We start from the raw sequence: 18,178 nt of genomic DNA on the forward strand, positions 1-18,178 counted from the left end.
GTGGCTCTTCTGGATAGCAGGGAACTTTGAGACCACTCCCCGAGGACCCAGGGCGCCCCAAGAGACAGCGGGTTGGAAGCCGGTAGAGTGGACAGAAGTAGAGACGGCGGGAGCTGCGGGTGGCGGCAGCAGCGCCCAGGGTCCGAGGCCCTCGGGTCCTCTGGGCTGCGGGACGCAGTGACTTTCAGGAGGAGCGCGAGCGTCCCCCCCTCCCCTCCTGCCTCCACGCGGGGCGCGCCGGGATCGGGGGCGGGGGGGTGGTGGTCCGAGAGCGCCCCCCTCTCCCACGCGGGCCTCGCGGGGCGGTGAGTCAAGGCCGGGAGCCGAGCCGCTCTCCCCGGCAGACCCGACCGAGGCGCGGGCGGCGGCGCGCAGGACTGGGATCCGAGACGCGCTCCCGCCGCCCCAGCTGCGCTGAGCTCCCGGCCACAAGTTTGCCCCGCGTTGGCCAAGTTGCGAGTGGGGAGCCTCTCCGGGCTCCGGGGTGAGCGTCCGTCTTCTCGCTCGGGCTGGTCCGGGCATGGCCGGGCCGGGAGCGTCGCCCCATGTCTGGGGGTGGCTGCTGCTCGGAGGTTGCCTTCTCGTCGGAGCCCAGGTAAGAGTCCGTGCCCCGCGGCACCTGCTTCCCGGAGCCTCTGGACGTGGCGTTAGGGAGACGGAGACCGAGGCGCGCTGGGCTCACGCTGACACATCCGGGCGCGCGCGCGCACACACACACACACACACACACACACACACACACGTGCACCCAGCAGGGTTTGACAGGCATTTAGTGGAGCTGCAAAGAATTACTTTAGGTGAGGGTTCTGGGGTGGGTACTATTCAGACCACCGTCTTGGCATATGCAAGGTGAAGGGATATTCACGGGTTCTGGATCAGGAAGCGACGCTGGGAGGTGAATGAACTTTTCTTGTCCTTACACTCCTTGGTTCTCATTTAATTAATCCAAATTATTTTTGTCTGCTGGCAATTTACTGTCACTTTTGAGAACTTAAACTTCTAGGATTGATAGTAACTACTACTGAAAGCCGGGATAACCGGCTTTCCCTGATAGAGAATCACGTATCATTAATGCGAAGATGTTAGATAGAAGAGAAATACAGTGTTAAATAAGGCTCAGTTTGCTAATGTTAAGAATCAGTGATAGTTGTCATTTTGTACCGCTAGTACTGTTTAGAGATTTTCTGGGTGAATTTTTTGAATGGAACCTCTATAATGTGCAAATTACAATTCAACGTCACATTTTCTTGAGTCAAATAAAATGTAGGGTTTACACTCAGCTTTTCAGATGAACTGTAAGGAGATGCGTGTAGTTGTGGGTGTAATGCAGAAGAGCCCTGTGAATTTAAGCTGTATCAACATTATTTCTCTCTTCTTTTCAGCAGGGGGCGCACCTTGACCATCAAATGGAGCCCCAAGTGTTTCTGTGTTGTGTTTTGTTTTTTTTTTTGTTAGTTTTTTTTGTTTTACATTCTTTAACCATGAGAAAATCAAGGCATTGATTTATGTACTGATACTGTCCAAACTTACTACTATGTTTTTGGCTTTCAGATGACCAGTTTATATGTCAATTATCCTAACGGCGCTAAGGTAAAGGGAATAGTGTTCTGCTAAATACTGGGCTTTTCCTAGCATGACCAGGATGTCTAATGCAAACTACTTATGTTAAAAAATCAATTGAACAATATGTGTGTTTTATCTTGACTAATACTATTAGCAATTGTAGGGTATGCTCAAACCTGAAAATTTTCACTAACATAACGGAATATGAGCAAATGGGGGAAAAAAAAGACACCCTAAGAATTTGGTGACAGTTATGGAACTCTGGTGATCTCTAACATATTTCCTGTGTTTCTGTCTCATAAAAAACGAATAATGTGCTTAAAAACATTGCTTCCTTGTATAAGGGAAAAATGAACTCTAACCATTTGTTTTATTCAGTGTTCTAGATTGCTTTTTCCAAGGGAATGGGGAGATATCGATTAGCACAACCCCCCACCCCCACCCCCAATCACTATGGGATTGTGGGAAGAATTTTTCCTTTACTTTTAGCTTTCAATAAAACAATAAGGACATTTGGATGCTTTTTCTGTAATTTTAAACTATTTACATCTTGGGCCATATAATTCCTTGTTGTGGGGAGTGTCTTGTACATGTAGGGTATTTAGCAGCGCCCCTGTCCTTCCCACTAGATCCCCGTAGCATCCCCTGACACCTGACCAGTTTTGACAACTAAAAATGTCTCTAGATGTTGCCACATGTCCCTTGGGAGGCAAAGTTAGCTCTGGTTAAGACACATTGCTTTAAACTGACTTCAATTTATATTTATAAATTAAGAATTGTATGAAATGACAGTTTGTGATAATATGTTACATTTTTGGCCCCTTAAGCAAAATCTGAAGGTTAAGCGAAATCTGGAAGTGAAAAGAAAGTGATTTAGGTCAACACACTGACACCTTCTCTGATATTCAGTTTCTTCGTCTTCATTCCCAGCTAAATGTATATTGAATTTAGAGAATGTATTGAAGGGAATGCATCAAAGCAGAAAAGCTTGTGTAGAACAAATGTTTAACATTCAGTAAACATTGGATCACATCCCAAAATAGTATAGACTAGTATCTGTCAATTGTTTTTAAATATCTCTGTGATTTTTGGTTGGTGATATTGCTGCCTTGGCCTGAATGCACAGTTCAAAACCCATGCATTCACGCCCCAGGTGTTAATTACAGTGCCCAGTAATGCCTTTCCTAAAGGCAGCTGATCATGTGGCAATGGGGAGCACTGTATAAATATGTGTAGTATTTTGTTTACTGTGTCAGTGGGTCCTTCTGGACACAGGCTCTGAGATGGAACTAGTGTTACAATTAGATTTGTTTGGTGGGGGGATAATGCCTCTGAAAGAGAAGGGAGTGAGAAAGTAGGATCGGACAGGGAGAGCTTCACATCGGGATGCAAATCTGCCAGAGTCTCGGCCAACCTCACACAGACCTCAGGGGTAAAGGTTGCCCATCGGAGGAGTCCCACGTGGTGATAAAGTGGCCAGCTCCTAGTACTCCCACTGTTGCTTATTTACTAGCTCAGGGTTGTTTGTGTAATTGTACACTTGGCCCCAGATCTGAGACTGGCATTTGAAAGTCCGGCAGCTGGAGGCTGTCAGGCAACCATACTCCTTACAGACAAATGGTTGGTTCTTTCTTGAATGACTATCTCAGTGTCTGCCTTCCTTACAAAATTATCAAGGAACAACATTGGGTTTGCTGGGCTCGAGAGTCAGCTGACTCCACAAGATTCAGTCACCTACACCAGGCTCCATGGCTGCAGATCAGTGTGGCTCTGACAGTGTATGGGCAGGGAAGTGAATGCAAATCCATCACCACAACTGGAGAAAATTCCCAGAAGATCATGACATAGTGGATGGAAGTATATATGTTCTATAGAGTACTAGGTTTGAGCAGATACCAACGGGCAGGTTTTATTTTTCAGTAATCATTTCAGGGACATTCTGGTGTGGGGGAAGGAGCAGTAGCCTCGGAACCCAAAAACCATGTTCAAATTCCTCCTCTGATAACATGAAACCTCCTTGGGCATGAAACTTATTCTCTCTACTCTTATTTTGTTCACTAAGAAGGATTAGCTATATTGACCTTCTAGTGTAAAGATTCAGAGTCTACTGGGGAATCAAATCTCTTACTTGTGGGGAGGGGATGATAATCAGTGATAATATTTATTTACCTACCAAGTACTAAATACTGTGCTAAACATTTTAATTTATTATTATCTCATTTAATTCTCATGGTAACTTTATGAGATAGGCACTGTAATTATCCATTTCATGAGAAAATGGAGCTAAAATATGTTAGGTAACATTCTCAAGTCACACAGTTAACAAGTAGAGTAGTTATGATTTAGACCCTAGCTTCTACTCTGAAATTCTCCCTCTCACTCCCCCCAGATTGGTGCTCTCATTGTGGAGATCAGTTTGGCACTGCTTAGCTAAATTATGTCTGTTCATACTTTCTGTCCCAACAGTATTCACCCCTGTGTATATATCCCAAGGAATTTCTCACACAAGTCCATAGTGGTTATTGCAATAATTCTGTGGTGTTGGGGTCAACTGGGTGTTCTTAATGGGATACTGTGAAACTTAAAAAGCAGTAGATTCAAGGTACACAAAAGAGGATATATGAGATCCTTTCAAAGAGGATAAGATATGGCATATAAACAATGAGATATATGACATAATTCCATTTACATACATTTAAATACAAGCACACGAAGCAGCAATATATATTGTATAAACATCGAGATAAAAGATATATGTGTATATGTCTATTCACACAAGTGGTTGCATTTGGGAAGGTAGAGAAGTAGGAGTGGGGTATAGAGGTAAAAGGGGATAGATCGATAAATAAATAAAATGAGTAAGCCTACAGCCTGTATGTCAATCTCTGTGTCAGTTGGAGATTGTGGTGATAACAGATGTAACTACCAACAAGCCATCATTGGTAGATTTAAGAAGGAGGACAGAATGAGGACATAGGCAGCTTCTCCAAGATGGTAAGCTAAGGGACTGTTCTTAGCAAAATCAAGCTGAAACTTACCTGGATTATGTCTGCATTGTACTTATTTCCATAAGCACTGCTGTAGTTAAAGATCCAGTGGTTGGTTGGTTCTCCTTCTGACCTGTTGACAGCCAGGATGGTTTCATTGTCTTCTAGTCATAGGGGAAGCCTTGTAGCCCTAAGGCGATGGACTTCTCTGTGGCTGCACTGTGGGTAGAATCTTCAGCCCTGGCAGCCCAGAAGCTCCAAGATGGAAGGGAGCTAGATATGGCCTTTTCCTGTCAATGCACAGAGAGGTTTCATGTCTTTGGAACTTCCTCAATTCTTTGTGAATAAAAATACTATCTTTCACTGACGTTCACACATTCCATTTATTTTCCCGTCTTGAGCTTCAGTTGGTTTTGTCATGTACTAGAATCCATGTTCTTTCTTTCTTCTGGGGTTTTTGCCTTCTTCCTGAGTTACTCTTTAAATCTTTTAACAGCAATGTGACTTTAGGCAGCCCATTGTACCTTTTGAGTCTTCGTTTCCTCCATTCTAAAGTGATGGGCAATAATGGTGTTTATCTCATGGGATGTGAGAATACTGAATTGAAAAGTATGCAAACAGGGGCGCCTGAGTGGCTTAGTTGGTTAAGCAACTGACTCTTGATTTTGGCTCAGGGCATGATCGTACAGTGTGAGATTGAGCCCCACGTCATAGAGCCTGCTTGGGATTCTCTCTCTCCCTGTCTCTCTCTCTCTCTGCCACTCACCTGTACGTGCTCTCTCTGTCTCTCTCTCTCTGTCTCAAAAAAATAAACTTTTTTTTTGAAAAAAGAAAAAAAAGAAAAATATGCAAACATGCAAAAGCCTTAAGGTGTCTAATAATGAAAATGCCAGATCTTTTCTATAAGTAGATTGGCTAAGAGCTTTTTATTGGATAATTATTAGATTGAGATTTTTAAATTTATTTTATTTATTTTTTGTTTTTGAGAGTGAGAGCGCAGGAGCACAAGTCAGGGAGGTACAGAGAGAGAGAATTCTAAGCATGCTCCACCCTGTCAGAGTGGAGCCAGACATGGGGCTCAGTCCTACAAACCACGGTATCATGACCTGAGCAACCTACTGAGACATCCAGGAACCCCAGATTGAGATTATTTCTAAACATGATTTGGAGCCACTAAAGGCTTTACATGTGTGTGTGTGTGTGTGTGTATGTGTGTGTGTGTGTGAATTTTTCAAGGTTATTTTCTGCCTCCAACACTGTTCCTTCTATTCCTTACAGTTTCTCCTTCAGAACCCAATTACATTCTGACAGCAATTGGACATTTTATTCATAGTGTTTATTAATTTATTAACAAATTATCTTCTGAGTATTTATTAATGTGAGTACTTGATTAATATCTGTCTTCCCCTTTCAAGAAACCATTCTGAAGACAGAGCAGCTAATCAGAAGGCAGTTGCAGCCATTCTGATAACACTGGTGTGTCTTTGTAGAATTGGAGATGCAAGTAGGCAGAGGGAATCAAGAGGTAGTTAGAAGGTACATTCAGGTGAAGGAAGAGTGGGTCGGGGCAGATATGATGAGTGACATTTTTAGATAAGCTGTGTGTGAGGTGCCTGAGTTATTTAGTAGATGGTTGGATATTATAAAGCTTAAGAAAAGCTCTGGATTAACATCAGCACTTCATAGGGGGTCCCTGAAACCACATGTGTGAATGATATTCTCAACGAGACTACAGTGGAATTAAAAGAGCTGGCTAAAAGAGGGTATGCAGATATGTTTTTTTGTAAGATTACCCCTGGATTGTAAACTCACAGGGGACAAGGGACTAATAAACAATTTGGAACACCTTGTGACAATTAGCATGGTGCCTTTGGGTAGCATACATGTTTGAATGAGATCATTTGTATTTCTCTCATTTTAAGAAAACTCATCCTCTTTGATCCCACTTGGAACTGAAGTCTCTAAGCATTTACTCCAGTTTTAATTTTAAAAATTAATCACTCTCTTCTAAGGGACAGAAGTAACTGCCCTGGGTACAAAGGATGTCACAGAACCTGCATCTTTCTAGTCATGGAGATGGAGAGAAAAGTGCTGTTGGTCTCTAAGAGAGTTCAATGTTTCCAGAGCTCTCTTGTCCTAATAAGTGATAAACAAGCAGGCTCAGTGTTGAGCCTGACTGTTATTCCATTGGCTGATGGAATTTTCTAGATGCTCAAAGAAAGTAAATCATAGCTTTTTGGAGGGGGACAAAAGTATATAAAATGGTTAAGATGATGGACTTTGATATAAGAACTGAATTTGTAATCTAAGAACTGAATTTGGAATCTATGTTTCCTACTCTCTAGCTATCACTTAGCATCTCAAAAACTCAGTGTCTCCATTTGAAAAATGGGGATGACCTAAGGCCAAATTCATTGAGTTGGTGTGTGGGTTACACATCATGAAAACCTCAGGAGAAGCATTTAATGTAGTACATGTCACAGAGTTCGCTCATTCTCCCTGCCATCATTGTCATCATCATCATCATTTTGATTATGTTTTCTAATTAGCTACTGTTGGTATAGAGAAACTGTTATTTTTAGTTATTGATTCATACCTACCAAGTTTATTCTGGAGCAGTAACACTTTTCTCCAATAACTATATCTGTTACTTCTTTTTATCTTTTGTCTTATTGCATTAGTTAGAACTCCCAATGTAATATTGAATGGTAGTAATTATTATAGGCATTCTATCTTGTTTATTATTATTACTTCAACTGGGACTTCTTCTAAAGATTTATCAAGTATGATATTTGCTCGTGTTCATCAGTGCTAATTTTATTGGCTTGTTAAATGTAAGGCTCATGTAGAAAGTTCTGAATTACATCATATATGATTTTTGTTTTAAAATCATAAATGATATGCTATTTCTTTAAAAATATGTCTAAAAATAGCTGTTTTGATGTTCTGCCACAGATAGTGGACTACATGAGGGCAAGAACTGATTCTTAATAACTTTCTACAGAATATGGTACCTAGTAGATACTCATTGAATATTGGTAAGTGTTTGCATGATCGTAGATAGAAGAAGTATTATATATTGCTGCTTGAATTAGCAAATAAGTCAAATACTCTTGTTAATGATAACATATGTATTGGGTGCCCCTGTGTGGCTCAGTTGGTTAAGTGTTTGACTCTTGACTTTGGCTCAGGTTATGATCTTACAATTCATGTGTTTGAGTCCTGCGTTGGGCTCTGCACTGACAGTACAGAACCTGCTTGCAATTCTCTCCTCTCTCTCTCTCTCTCTCTCTCTCTCTCTCTCTCTCCTTCTCTCTCTGCCCCTCCCCTGCTGGTGCTCGCTCTCTCTCTCTCACTCTCTCAAAATACATAAATAAATAAAAAAAAATAAAAAAAACCCAAGATACGTAGCTATAATATATTTAAACACCTAGAAAACAAACAAAAGTGTTGCTTAACACTCTGGCCAAATATTCGTGTGACTAGATTGCAATGGACTTCTATGTGTCATTAAGGCAAACTTCTGTCTTTCCTTTATGAAACCATTTACATCAAATTGCAAACTGGTTGCAATTTCTTGAATAAGAATAGTTTATATTACTTGTCACTTTCCTTACTTATATAATGAGGCTAGTGCTGTTTTCTATGAGAAAAAAAATTCAGTTATTTTTTTAAAATACACTTTCTGAGAGCAAAGATTATGTTTAACAATGCATTTAAACCAATTTTGTGGGCATGAGATATGTCTAAGCTTGCATATCCTTCTGCCCACACTACAAGAGAATCTACCTTCAGAAAGGCACTCATGCATATAATGAGCCCAAGGTGGAACTTCTCCTCTGAGCATATATTCTGGCATCTTATTTCCTAGAAGAATAAAATCAGTAAGACATGACATCCGGAAGCTTTTGGGTAGTCATGTAAGTACAAGTTAAGCACAGTTTTCATGTTGATTAATTGAAGTTAAAGATCTAACAATTAGAAGAAACCATAGGTGGACACATGGGGATTTCCCGCAGTCTTAAAAATGCCTTTTAAAAATCAATCCACAAAATGCGATATACTTCTGTTTCTCACCAGATTGGTCATATATAAGTAATGGCATTTTGTCTGTGGGTCTATCACATTTTTTTTTTTTTTACCACTCATGCTAATTGTGTAGTAAGTGCCCAAGAGCCACACTGTAGCTCCTGACCTACCTGAGGGCCAGATCCATGGCTAGGGTTTCTTTTATTTCTATCTTCTGCCACAGTGTCTATAAGTAGTGTTTTTTCCATGAAAGGTCTTGGTAGATACTTGTAGAATAAATATACTCAACAATCCTTGCTGCAAAACCAGCACAATGAGTGGTGTCGAATGAGTAGAAAACTGGCTGACATCTTTTCTGTGAACAGGAGGTACCTTGCAAATAAAATCCTTTTTCCCTAGGTCTTCTCGTTTTCAATTTAGCAAAATTACAGTGGGCTACTAGGTATTACCTTTATGGTGCAGGCTCTCAAAGGGATTAAGACATGGCCTCGTTCTCCAAGGAGCTTCCACTCTAGAGGAGACTGAATGCCAACAATGCAAAGAGGAGTTCTGTGCCTTCTGTCTCCCATCTGGTGGCATCTGTCCATTCTCCTTCTCGCGTGTATTTTGTCTTTTACTTCAGTTGTTTGTGCAGTGTAGACAGAAGTTCCTCAACTAGAGATGGGAAACGCCTGCCGATCTCTGCCAAAGGTTCTCATGTTCAGCATAAGAACCTTTTTTTCTTTTTTGCTTCATTAAGTTTATGTTGGTCAAATATATGTAGAAAGTGATAAAAGTATAGACTTGGTGGGGCACCTGGCTGGCTCAGTTGGTGGAGCGTGTGACTCGATCTCAGGGTTGTGAGTTCGAGCTCCATATTGGGTGTAGTGATTACTTAAAAAATAAAATCTTTTAAAAAAGTATAGGCTTCATAATACTAGTTAATATTTATGCAGTGTTCACCATATAAAGGCCTTTAACTAGATGCTTTATATGGATTACTTTCTTTAATCCTCACAACAACTTTAAGAGGAAGGCAAGAAGAATTTAACTAATTATTTTTATTAAAACATTTTTTAAACATTTATTCATTTTTGAGAGACAGAGTGTGAATGGGGGTGGGGCAGAGAGAGAGGGAGACACAGAATCTGAAGCAGGCTCCAGGCTCTGAGCTGTCAGTGCAGAGCCTGATGTGGGGCTCGAAATCATGGACCTCAAGATCATGACCTGACCTGAAGCTGGACGCTTAACTGACTGAGCCACCGAGGTGCCCCAAGAAACACTTTTTGAAAGTGTTTATTTTTGAGAGACTGCAAGTTGAGGAGGGACAGAAAAAGGGGGGCAGAGGATTGGAAGCAGGCTCTGAGCTGACAGCAGCAAGCCCATTGTGGGGCTTGAACTCACAACATGACCTGATCATGACCTGAGACACAGTTGGACGCTCAACAGACTGAGCCACCCAGGCACCCTGGCAAGGAGCATTATTATTACCTTTCCAACATCCATTTAATTCCTCAGCAACTTGATGCACAGTGAAAAAAAAAATCCAAACCTGAAAATCCCTACCCTTGTGAACTTTACATTCTGTCATTCTTTTGAAGCCTGCTCTACCTGTGGTTTCAGATATATGTGCCAAGAAATTTCCCTAGGTTATCTAGTCAGATGTATATTGGCACAATTTTACATTGAAAGCAAGATAAGATTTGTGCTTTAATTATACAGATACAGGAAAACAAAGAATACCTTATCCACTGAACAACATCTTTCTATTTAAGTTTCAGCTATGTGAGGTGAACAAGTTCTAGAGGTCTGCAGGACAACATAGTGCTTATAGTCAGCAACATGGTATTGTGCACTTCAAAGTTTAAGAGGGTAGATCTCATGTTAACTCTTTGTACCACAAAAAACAAAAACCAAACAAGAATCACAAGGACACTTTGGAAGATGTTGGCTACGTCTATTACCTTGATTTGGGTGATGGTATCATAAATGTTTGCATATGTCCAAACCCATTGAATTGTACCCATTAAATATATGCAGTTCTTTGTATTTTAATAGTGCTGTTAAAAAAAAACACACCAAAATACCTTACCCAACAAACAAACAAAAAACCCCAAACAGGGCAAAATGGGTGAAGGTTGTCAAAATAACAAGTTTTAAAATAAGTTTTAAAAGTTTTAAAATAAGTTTTAAAATAAGTAAGTCATGGGTTCCTGGGTTACTCAGTCTGTTGAGGGTCCAGTTCTTGATCTTGGCTCAGGTCTTGATCTCAGGGTTGTGAGTTCAAGCCTTGCCTTGGCCTCTGTGCTGGGCATGAAGCCTACTTAAAAAAAAAAGTCTTTTAAATAAGTAAGTCATGAGGATGTAATGTACAGCATGGTGACTATAGTTATAATACTGTCTTGAATATTTGAAAGTTGCTAAGAGGATAGATTTTAAAATTTCTTATCACAAGAAAAAGAATTTTGTAAATGTATGGTAATGGATGTTAACTGGATGATTTGATATTTGCATATATTGTGGAATGACAAATCATTATGCTATATATCTGGAACTAATATGACATGTTCCACATGAGTGAAGTCAGATGATATTTGTCTCTCTGACTAATTTTGCTTAGCATAATACATTTTATTTCCATCCACATTGTTGCAAATGGCAAGATTTCATTCTTTTTGATTGCTGAGTAATATTCCATTGTGTGTGTGTGTGTGTGTGTGTGTGTGTGTGTGTGTGTATATACCATATCTTCTTTATCCATTCATCCATCAATGGACATTTGGGCTCTTTCCATATTTTGGCTATTGTTGATAGTGTTGCTATAAACAGTGGGGTGCATGTGCCCCTTTGAATCTGTACTTTTGTATCCTTTAGATAAATACCTATTAGTGCAATTGCTGGGTTGTAGGGCAGTTCTATTTTTAATTTTTGAGGAATCTCCATACTGTTTTTCAGAGTGGCTGCACCAGTTTGCATTCCCACCAGCAGTGCAAAAGGGTTCCTCTTTTTCCACATCCTCACCAACATCTGTCATTTCCTGAGTTGTTAATTGCAGCCATTCTAACAGGTGTGAGGTGGTATCTCATTGTGGTTTTGATTTATATTTCCCTGGTGATGAGTGATGTTGAGCATTTTTTCATGTGTCTGTTAGTCATCTGGTTGTCTTCTTTGGAATGGACATGTCTATTCATGTCTTTCGTCCATGTCTTTACTGCATTATTTGTTTTTTGGGCGTTGAGTTTGGTAAGTTCTTTATAGATTTTGGATACTAACCCTTTATCTGATATGTCATTTGCAAATATCTTCTCCCATTCCATCAGTTGCATTTTATTTTGTTGATTATTTTCTTCACTTTGCAGAAGGTTTTTATCTTGATGAGGTCCCAATACTTCATTTTTGCTTTTGTTTCCCTTGCCTCCAGAGACATGTTGAGTAAGAAGTTGCTGTGGCCAAGGTCAAAGAGGTTTTTGTCTGCTTTCTTCTCTAGGATTTTGATGGCTTCCTGTCTTATTTTTAGGTCTTTCATGCATTTTGAGTTTATTTTTGTGTATGGTGTAAGAAAGCGGTCCAGGTTCATTCTTCTGCTTGTCACTGTCAAGTTTTCCCCTTGCTAGTTTTTGTTTGTCTGAGAAACTCTTTATCCCTCCTTGTATTTTGAATAACAGCCTTGCTTGATAAAGAATTGTTGGCTGCATATCTTTTTGACTCATCACATTGAATATATCCTGCCACTCCTTTCTGGCCTGACAAGTTTCTGTGGATAGGTCTGCTGTGAAACTGATCTGTCTTCTCTTGTAGGTTAAGGATGTTTTCCCCTTGCTGCTTTTATAATTCTTTCCTTGTCTGTGTATTTTGTGAATTTGACTATGATATGCCTTATTGATGGCCAGTTTTTGTTGAATCTACTGGGAGTTCTCTGTGCTTTGTGGATTTTGATGTCTGTGTCTTTCTCCAGATTAGGAAAGTTTTCTGCTGTGATTTTCTCACAAAAACCTTCTACCCCCTTTTTCTCTCTCTTCATTTTCTGGGACTCCTATGACTTAGATGTTATTCCTTTTTAATAAGTCACTGAGTTCTCTAATTCTTTAAAAAAAATTTTTTTTTCAACATTTATTTATTTTTGGGACAGAGAGAGACAGAGCATGAACGGGGGATGGGCAGAGAGAGAGGGAGACACAGAATCGGAAACAGGCTCCAGGCTCTGAGCCATCAGCCCTGAGCCTGACGCGGGGCTCGAACTCACAGACCGCGAGATCGTGACCTGGCTGAAGTCGGACGCTTAACCGACTGCGCCACCCAGGTGCCCCTTTTTAAAAAAAATTTTTTTTTCAACGTTTATTTATTTTTGGGACAGAGAGAGACAGAGCATGAACGGGGGATGGGCAGAGAGAGAGGGAGACACAGAATCGGAAACAGGCTCCAGGCTCTGAGCCATCAGCCCTGAGCCTGACGCGGGGCTCGAACTCACAGACCGCGAGATCATGACCTGGCTGAAGTCGGACGCTTAACCGACTGCGCCACCCAGGCGCCCCTTTTTAAAAAAAATTTTTTTTTCAACGTTTATTTATTTTTGGGACAGAGAGAGACAGAGCATGAACGGGGGATGGGTGAGTTCTCTAATTCTTAAATCATGCTCTTTTGCCTTAGTTTCCCTCTTTTTTTTCTGCTTCATTATTCTCCATAGTTTTGTCTTCTATATCACTAATTCACTGCTCTGTTTCATCCATCCTTGCCACTGTGACATCTATTTGAGATTGTATCTCGGTTATAGCATTTTTAATTTAGTCATGATTAGATTTTACCTCTTTTTTCTCTGCAGAAAGGGATTCTATGCTTTTTTTCTACCCCATCTAGTATTCTTATTATCATGGTTCTAAATTCTAGAATACATCTTGCTTATATCTGTATTGATTAAGCCCTGGCTGTCATTTCTTCCTGTTCTTTTTTTGGGGTGAATTCCTTTGTTTTATCATTTTGGAGATGAAAAAGAATTAATAAAATAAAAAATGAAGATTAAAAAATTAAAAACAACACAAAAAAATCAAATAAAGGAAGCTAAATCCTAGGTGTGTTTTGGTCTGCTTGTTAAAAGAAACTTGATAGAATAGAGAAAAAAGGGAAAGAAAAGGAAAAAAGTAAGAAAAAGTTTAAAAATTAAAAAAGTATATACAATAAAATGGAATAAAATGAAACGAAGAAAGTGACATAGAATTAAAAAATTACAAAAACAAAAAACATAGTAAGTAGAATTTAAAAAATTATTAAAAAAAATGAAAATAATAAATTTTTTCTCTTTCTGTATCCAAGAAAAAGAAAAGAGAGGAGAACAAAGAAAAAAAAATAGACCAGCAAACAGAATGAAACCTGAATGAAGTTACATCTAGTTTCCCCTAAAATTCAAGCTATGAATCAGTTTATAGTCCATATACTCAGCAGGCGGAGAGACTTGTGTTGGTCCTCTAGGGCATTTGCTGTGAGGGTGCAGTTGGGCGGGGCTTGGTGTAATGGCTCTATTCTCCACTAGGTGGCCCTTCTTAGCTTACTGGGGTGGATCAGTGAGGTGTGTGTATGCATCTATGCACACACACAGGAGAGGTGAAAATGGATTCACCCAGCTTCCTAGTCTCTGGCACAGGAACTCTGAGCTCTGAAATTTCTGACTCTGTGCACCTCTGTTTATAGAGTCCTAATGGTATTGAAACCCTCTTCTTTCTCCCTGTCAATGGTTTTGGGGAACAGATTTCTTGTTCAGTCCCTTGTAAGTGTTTCCACTCTTTCTCTTTCCACTCTTTTGGAGGGAGAGCTTTTCCTGCACTCTTCTCCCCTTTCTCTGTTCTCTCTCTGCAAAACCAGCTCCCTACTTGGGCCGCCTGGGTGGCTCAGTCGGTTAAGCGTCCAACTTCGGCTCGGGTCATGATCTCATGGTTCATGGGTTCAAGTCCTGCGTCGGGCTCTGTGCTGACAGGTTGGAGCCTAGAGCCTGCTTTAGATTCTGTCTCTGTCTCTCTGCCCCTCCCCTACTCTCTCTCTCTCTCAAATATAAAAAATAAAATATTAAAAAAAAAACCCACACGAAACAGCTCCCTACCCTCCGTGGCTCCTCTCTCCCCCAGTTCACCTCTCCTCACGGCATAGTTGCCAAGTTCTGTGGCTCAAGTTATGCAGATTGTTGTGTTAATTCTCAGATCAATTTCCTAGGTGTGCAAAATGGTTTGGTGATGATCTAACTGCATTTCAGGGATGAGAGAAGCCGAGAACTTCCATGCTTCTCTGCCTTCTTGGCCCTTCCGCCTGTCTCTCCATTTATCTGTCCAAATGTTTGTGTCCCAAACTACACTGATCTCACACCGTCTTCTCAAATATAGCTCTCTCCTACTCCCCTATCCCTCCACCCCCACCCCACTGGGTTAAATTTTACTTTACCTCCAATAAGACCATGTGGATTCACACTTCTTCCTGATTTAGAAACCCTTTATTATTCCCGTATCTGCTGAGTAAATTCCTCATTACTTGTTATCTCTTCCTCCTCCTCCTCCTCCCCACTATTACTCATTCAACTAAGAACAGTCACACCTGGCCTCCTCTCTTTCATCCATAAAGCCAGCTATTATGTAATTGGTGGTTACATCCTTGTATCAGAAATCAAGGAAACCAGAGTTTAGTTCCAACATTCATCCCCCCTGTTTTTGAGAGGTCATAGATGGTTTCATTTACAAGCTCTCATAGTAATTTTCTTTTATTCTCTTAATGTACATGCATAATTGTTATAGCTAATGAGTGCACAGAGTTTCTACTATGTGAAACTTACCTTATAGTTTGTGGGCCTTATTATTGATGGTGATTTTTACCTCATTGCTTTTGCTGGAAATTAGCCTTCTCATTTTCATTGGATATCAACCATGTATTTTTCCCAGTCACTACTCCTTCCCAGGAATCCACAGCTATGCTGCATGACAGATGTGTTGCCTCGGGTGGTGACACCATAGATGCAAATGGATGGAATGTTGGCCAATGCAATTTGGCCTGCAGCCTGATTTTCTGTATCTCAAATTTTTGTTGCCAACTGCTTGAAGGAAACAGTCATCTTCTTGATGATTTGTTATGTCCCCAAATAGGGCAACACTGTTTTTTTGGGTGAAGGTAGCTTATTTATTTTGTATTTTACTGTTTTTTTTAGGTTGTACAATGTGATTCTTTCAAAGGTGTACAACATGATGATTTCATGTATGTCTACATTGTGATATGATTATCGTTATCAAGGTCATTAGCACATCCATCACTTACTTTTTCGTTCATTCTTTTTTATTTTTATTTTTTATGGTGAAACACTGAAGATCGACAGACTTACCTTGGAGATATTATGGGTTTGGTTCCAGACCATTGCAATAAAGTGAATATTGCAATAAAGTGAGTCAAAAGAATTATTGGGTTTCCCAGTGAATATAAAAGTTATATTTACACTATACTGTAGTATATGAAGTATATAATAGCATTATGTCTGAAAAAAACAATGTACATATCTTAATTATGAATACTTTATTAATAAAAAAATGCTAACCATAATCTGAGCTTTCAGTGAGTCATAATCACTGATCACAGATAACCATAACTAATATAATAATAAATGAAAGAGTTTGAAATACTGCAAGTATTACCAGAATGACACAGAGACATGAAGTGAGCAAATGCTGTTGGAAAAATGGTGCTGAAAGACTCACTCGATGCAGGGTCACCCCAAACGTTTAATTTGTAAAAAAAAAAAAAAAGTATCTGAGAAGCGCAATAAAGTGAAGTATGCCTGTATTTGAAATCATGTGTTTCCCCCTAATTGCAGAGACCTCATTCAAAGGAAATGTTCAGCTTTTCTATGTTCATAGAAAACTTCTCAAATTCTTAGTGTGGAAAGATTTTGAAAGCCATTTCAGATGTAACTAACTAATTAGGTTTTTAAATAACTAAAAATCTTGAGCCAACTTTGCTGAGATTTGAAAAGGGAGCCTTTGCCTTAAGGATTGAATGTTGCACAAACCTCCTTGATCTTATGTGCATAGTTTTTAACTTGACTACCTCTGAATTTATGTTTTGATGGCAACTTTGTGTAAAATAAGTAAATTACTTTTTTTTTTTTTTTTTTAATTTTTTTTTTTTAATTTTTTTTTCAACGTTTATTTATTTTTGGGACAGAGAGAGGCAGAGCATGAACGGGGGAGGGTCAGAGAGAGAGGGAGACACAGAATCGGAAACAGGCTCCAGGCTCTGAGCCATCAGCCCAGAGCCCGACGCGGGGCTCGAACTCACGGACTGCGAGATCGTGACCTGGCTGAAGTCGGACGCTTAACCGACTGCGCCACCCAGGCGCCCCAATAAGTAAATTACTTTTGAGGAAGATACACATAGTTACTTCATTTGATTGTCAAGGGAGTTATTTTAAATTAGTTGATGAGTAATAGTTGACAATTAGTTTCTTGCTTAGGAGATCTGGTAATGGGTGGGAATTTAAAAATTCTCAGTTCTAATTGGGTTTCATTGAGAATAATAGGGAACCTTTCATATTTATAGAAGTCTGTAAATTATGGGGAGCTACCTAATGTGTGGTTTCTTTTGCATTCACATTCTTTGCCAAGTAGTCTTATTATATTTGAACTTAATTTCCTCAAATTAATAGATTCTATTATGTTTCATTTAACATTTAGTTGATCTGTCATGGTTATAATCATTAATAAACTAAATACAATTCACTAAAAACTATTATATGAATTAAAAAGCTATTTTGAGAAAATTATAGATTCACATGCAGTGTAAGAAATAATACAGGGATACTGTATACCTTTCACCCAATTTCTCCCAGTGGTGACATCTTTCATAACTATAGTACAAGAACCTAAGCAGGAAATTGATATTGATGGAATCTGCCTCTTTAATTCGGATGTCACTGGTTTTGTATATATTCATTGGGCATGTGCGTGTGGGGGGCAGTTTTATGTAGTTTTATCACACATAAGCAGATACATGAGACTTACCACCACAGTTAAAATACAGAACAGTTTCAACACAGGAATCCCTCCTGCTCTCCTTCTATGGCCACAACCTCTTCCTTCTCTTCCCTTGTCCCTCCCTCCCCCAATACCTAGCAATGGCTGATCTGTTCTTTACCTCTATCATCATGAAATTACTTAAGAAATTAACATTGCTTTTTCTAAGTAGTAATTGGACTCTACAAATACCTAATAAATTCATGTGGTTAAAATGAAAGAGAAAGGGTGAATGACAGGTGTGAAAAATGACAGTTCTGTGTGATCACATTTCTAGTGTTGCCTTCTTAACTGATTTTGAGCCACATCACAGATATATACATTATATTCTTTTTTAATATTTATTTATTTTGAGAGAGAGAGCATGAGAGAGTAGGGGAGGGACAGAGAGAGAGAGAGAGAGAGAGAGAGAGAGAGAGAGAGAGAGAGAGAGAATCCTAAGCAGGCTCCTTGCTGTCAGCACAAAGCCCGATGTGGGGCTCCATCCTATGAACTGTGAGATCATGACCTGAGCCAAGATCAAGAGTCAGACACTCAACTGACTGAGCCCCCAGGTGTTCCTGGATACATTATATTCTTAAACTGCTT

At 39.7% G+C, this 18,178-nt stretch overlaps 1 protein-coding gene across 1 annotated transcript in view; it reads left to right on the plus strand.

The window, feature by feature from the left end:
• The first annotated feature begins 290 nt into the window (after window positions 1-290).
• Window positions 291-18,178, plus strand: part of PTH2R (parathyroid hormone 2 receptor) — an 85,120-nt gene continuing 67,232 nt past the window's right edge. Inside the window, exon 1 of the mRNA XM_043577667.1 lies at window positions 291-595. Within this exon, the coding sequence (XP_043433602.1) occupies window positions 521-595 (75 nt within the window). The 5' untranslated portion in view covers window positions 291-520. The remainder of the gene's footprint in view (window positions 596-18,178) is intronic.

This window comes from Prionailurus bengalensis, chromosome C1, assembly GCF_016509475.1.
Source record: "Prionailurus bengalensis isolate Pbe53 chromosome C1, Fcat_Pben_1.1_paternal_pri, whole genome shotgun sequence".
NCBI classification, from domain to species: Eukaryota; Metazoa; Chordata; class Mammalia; order Carnivora; family Felidae; genus Prionailurus; species Prionailurus bengalensis.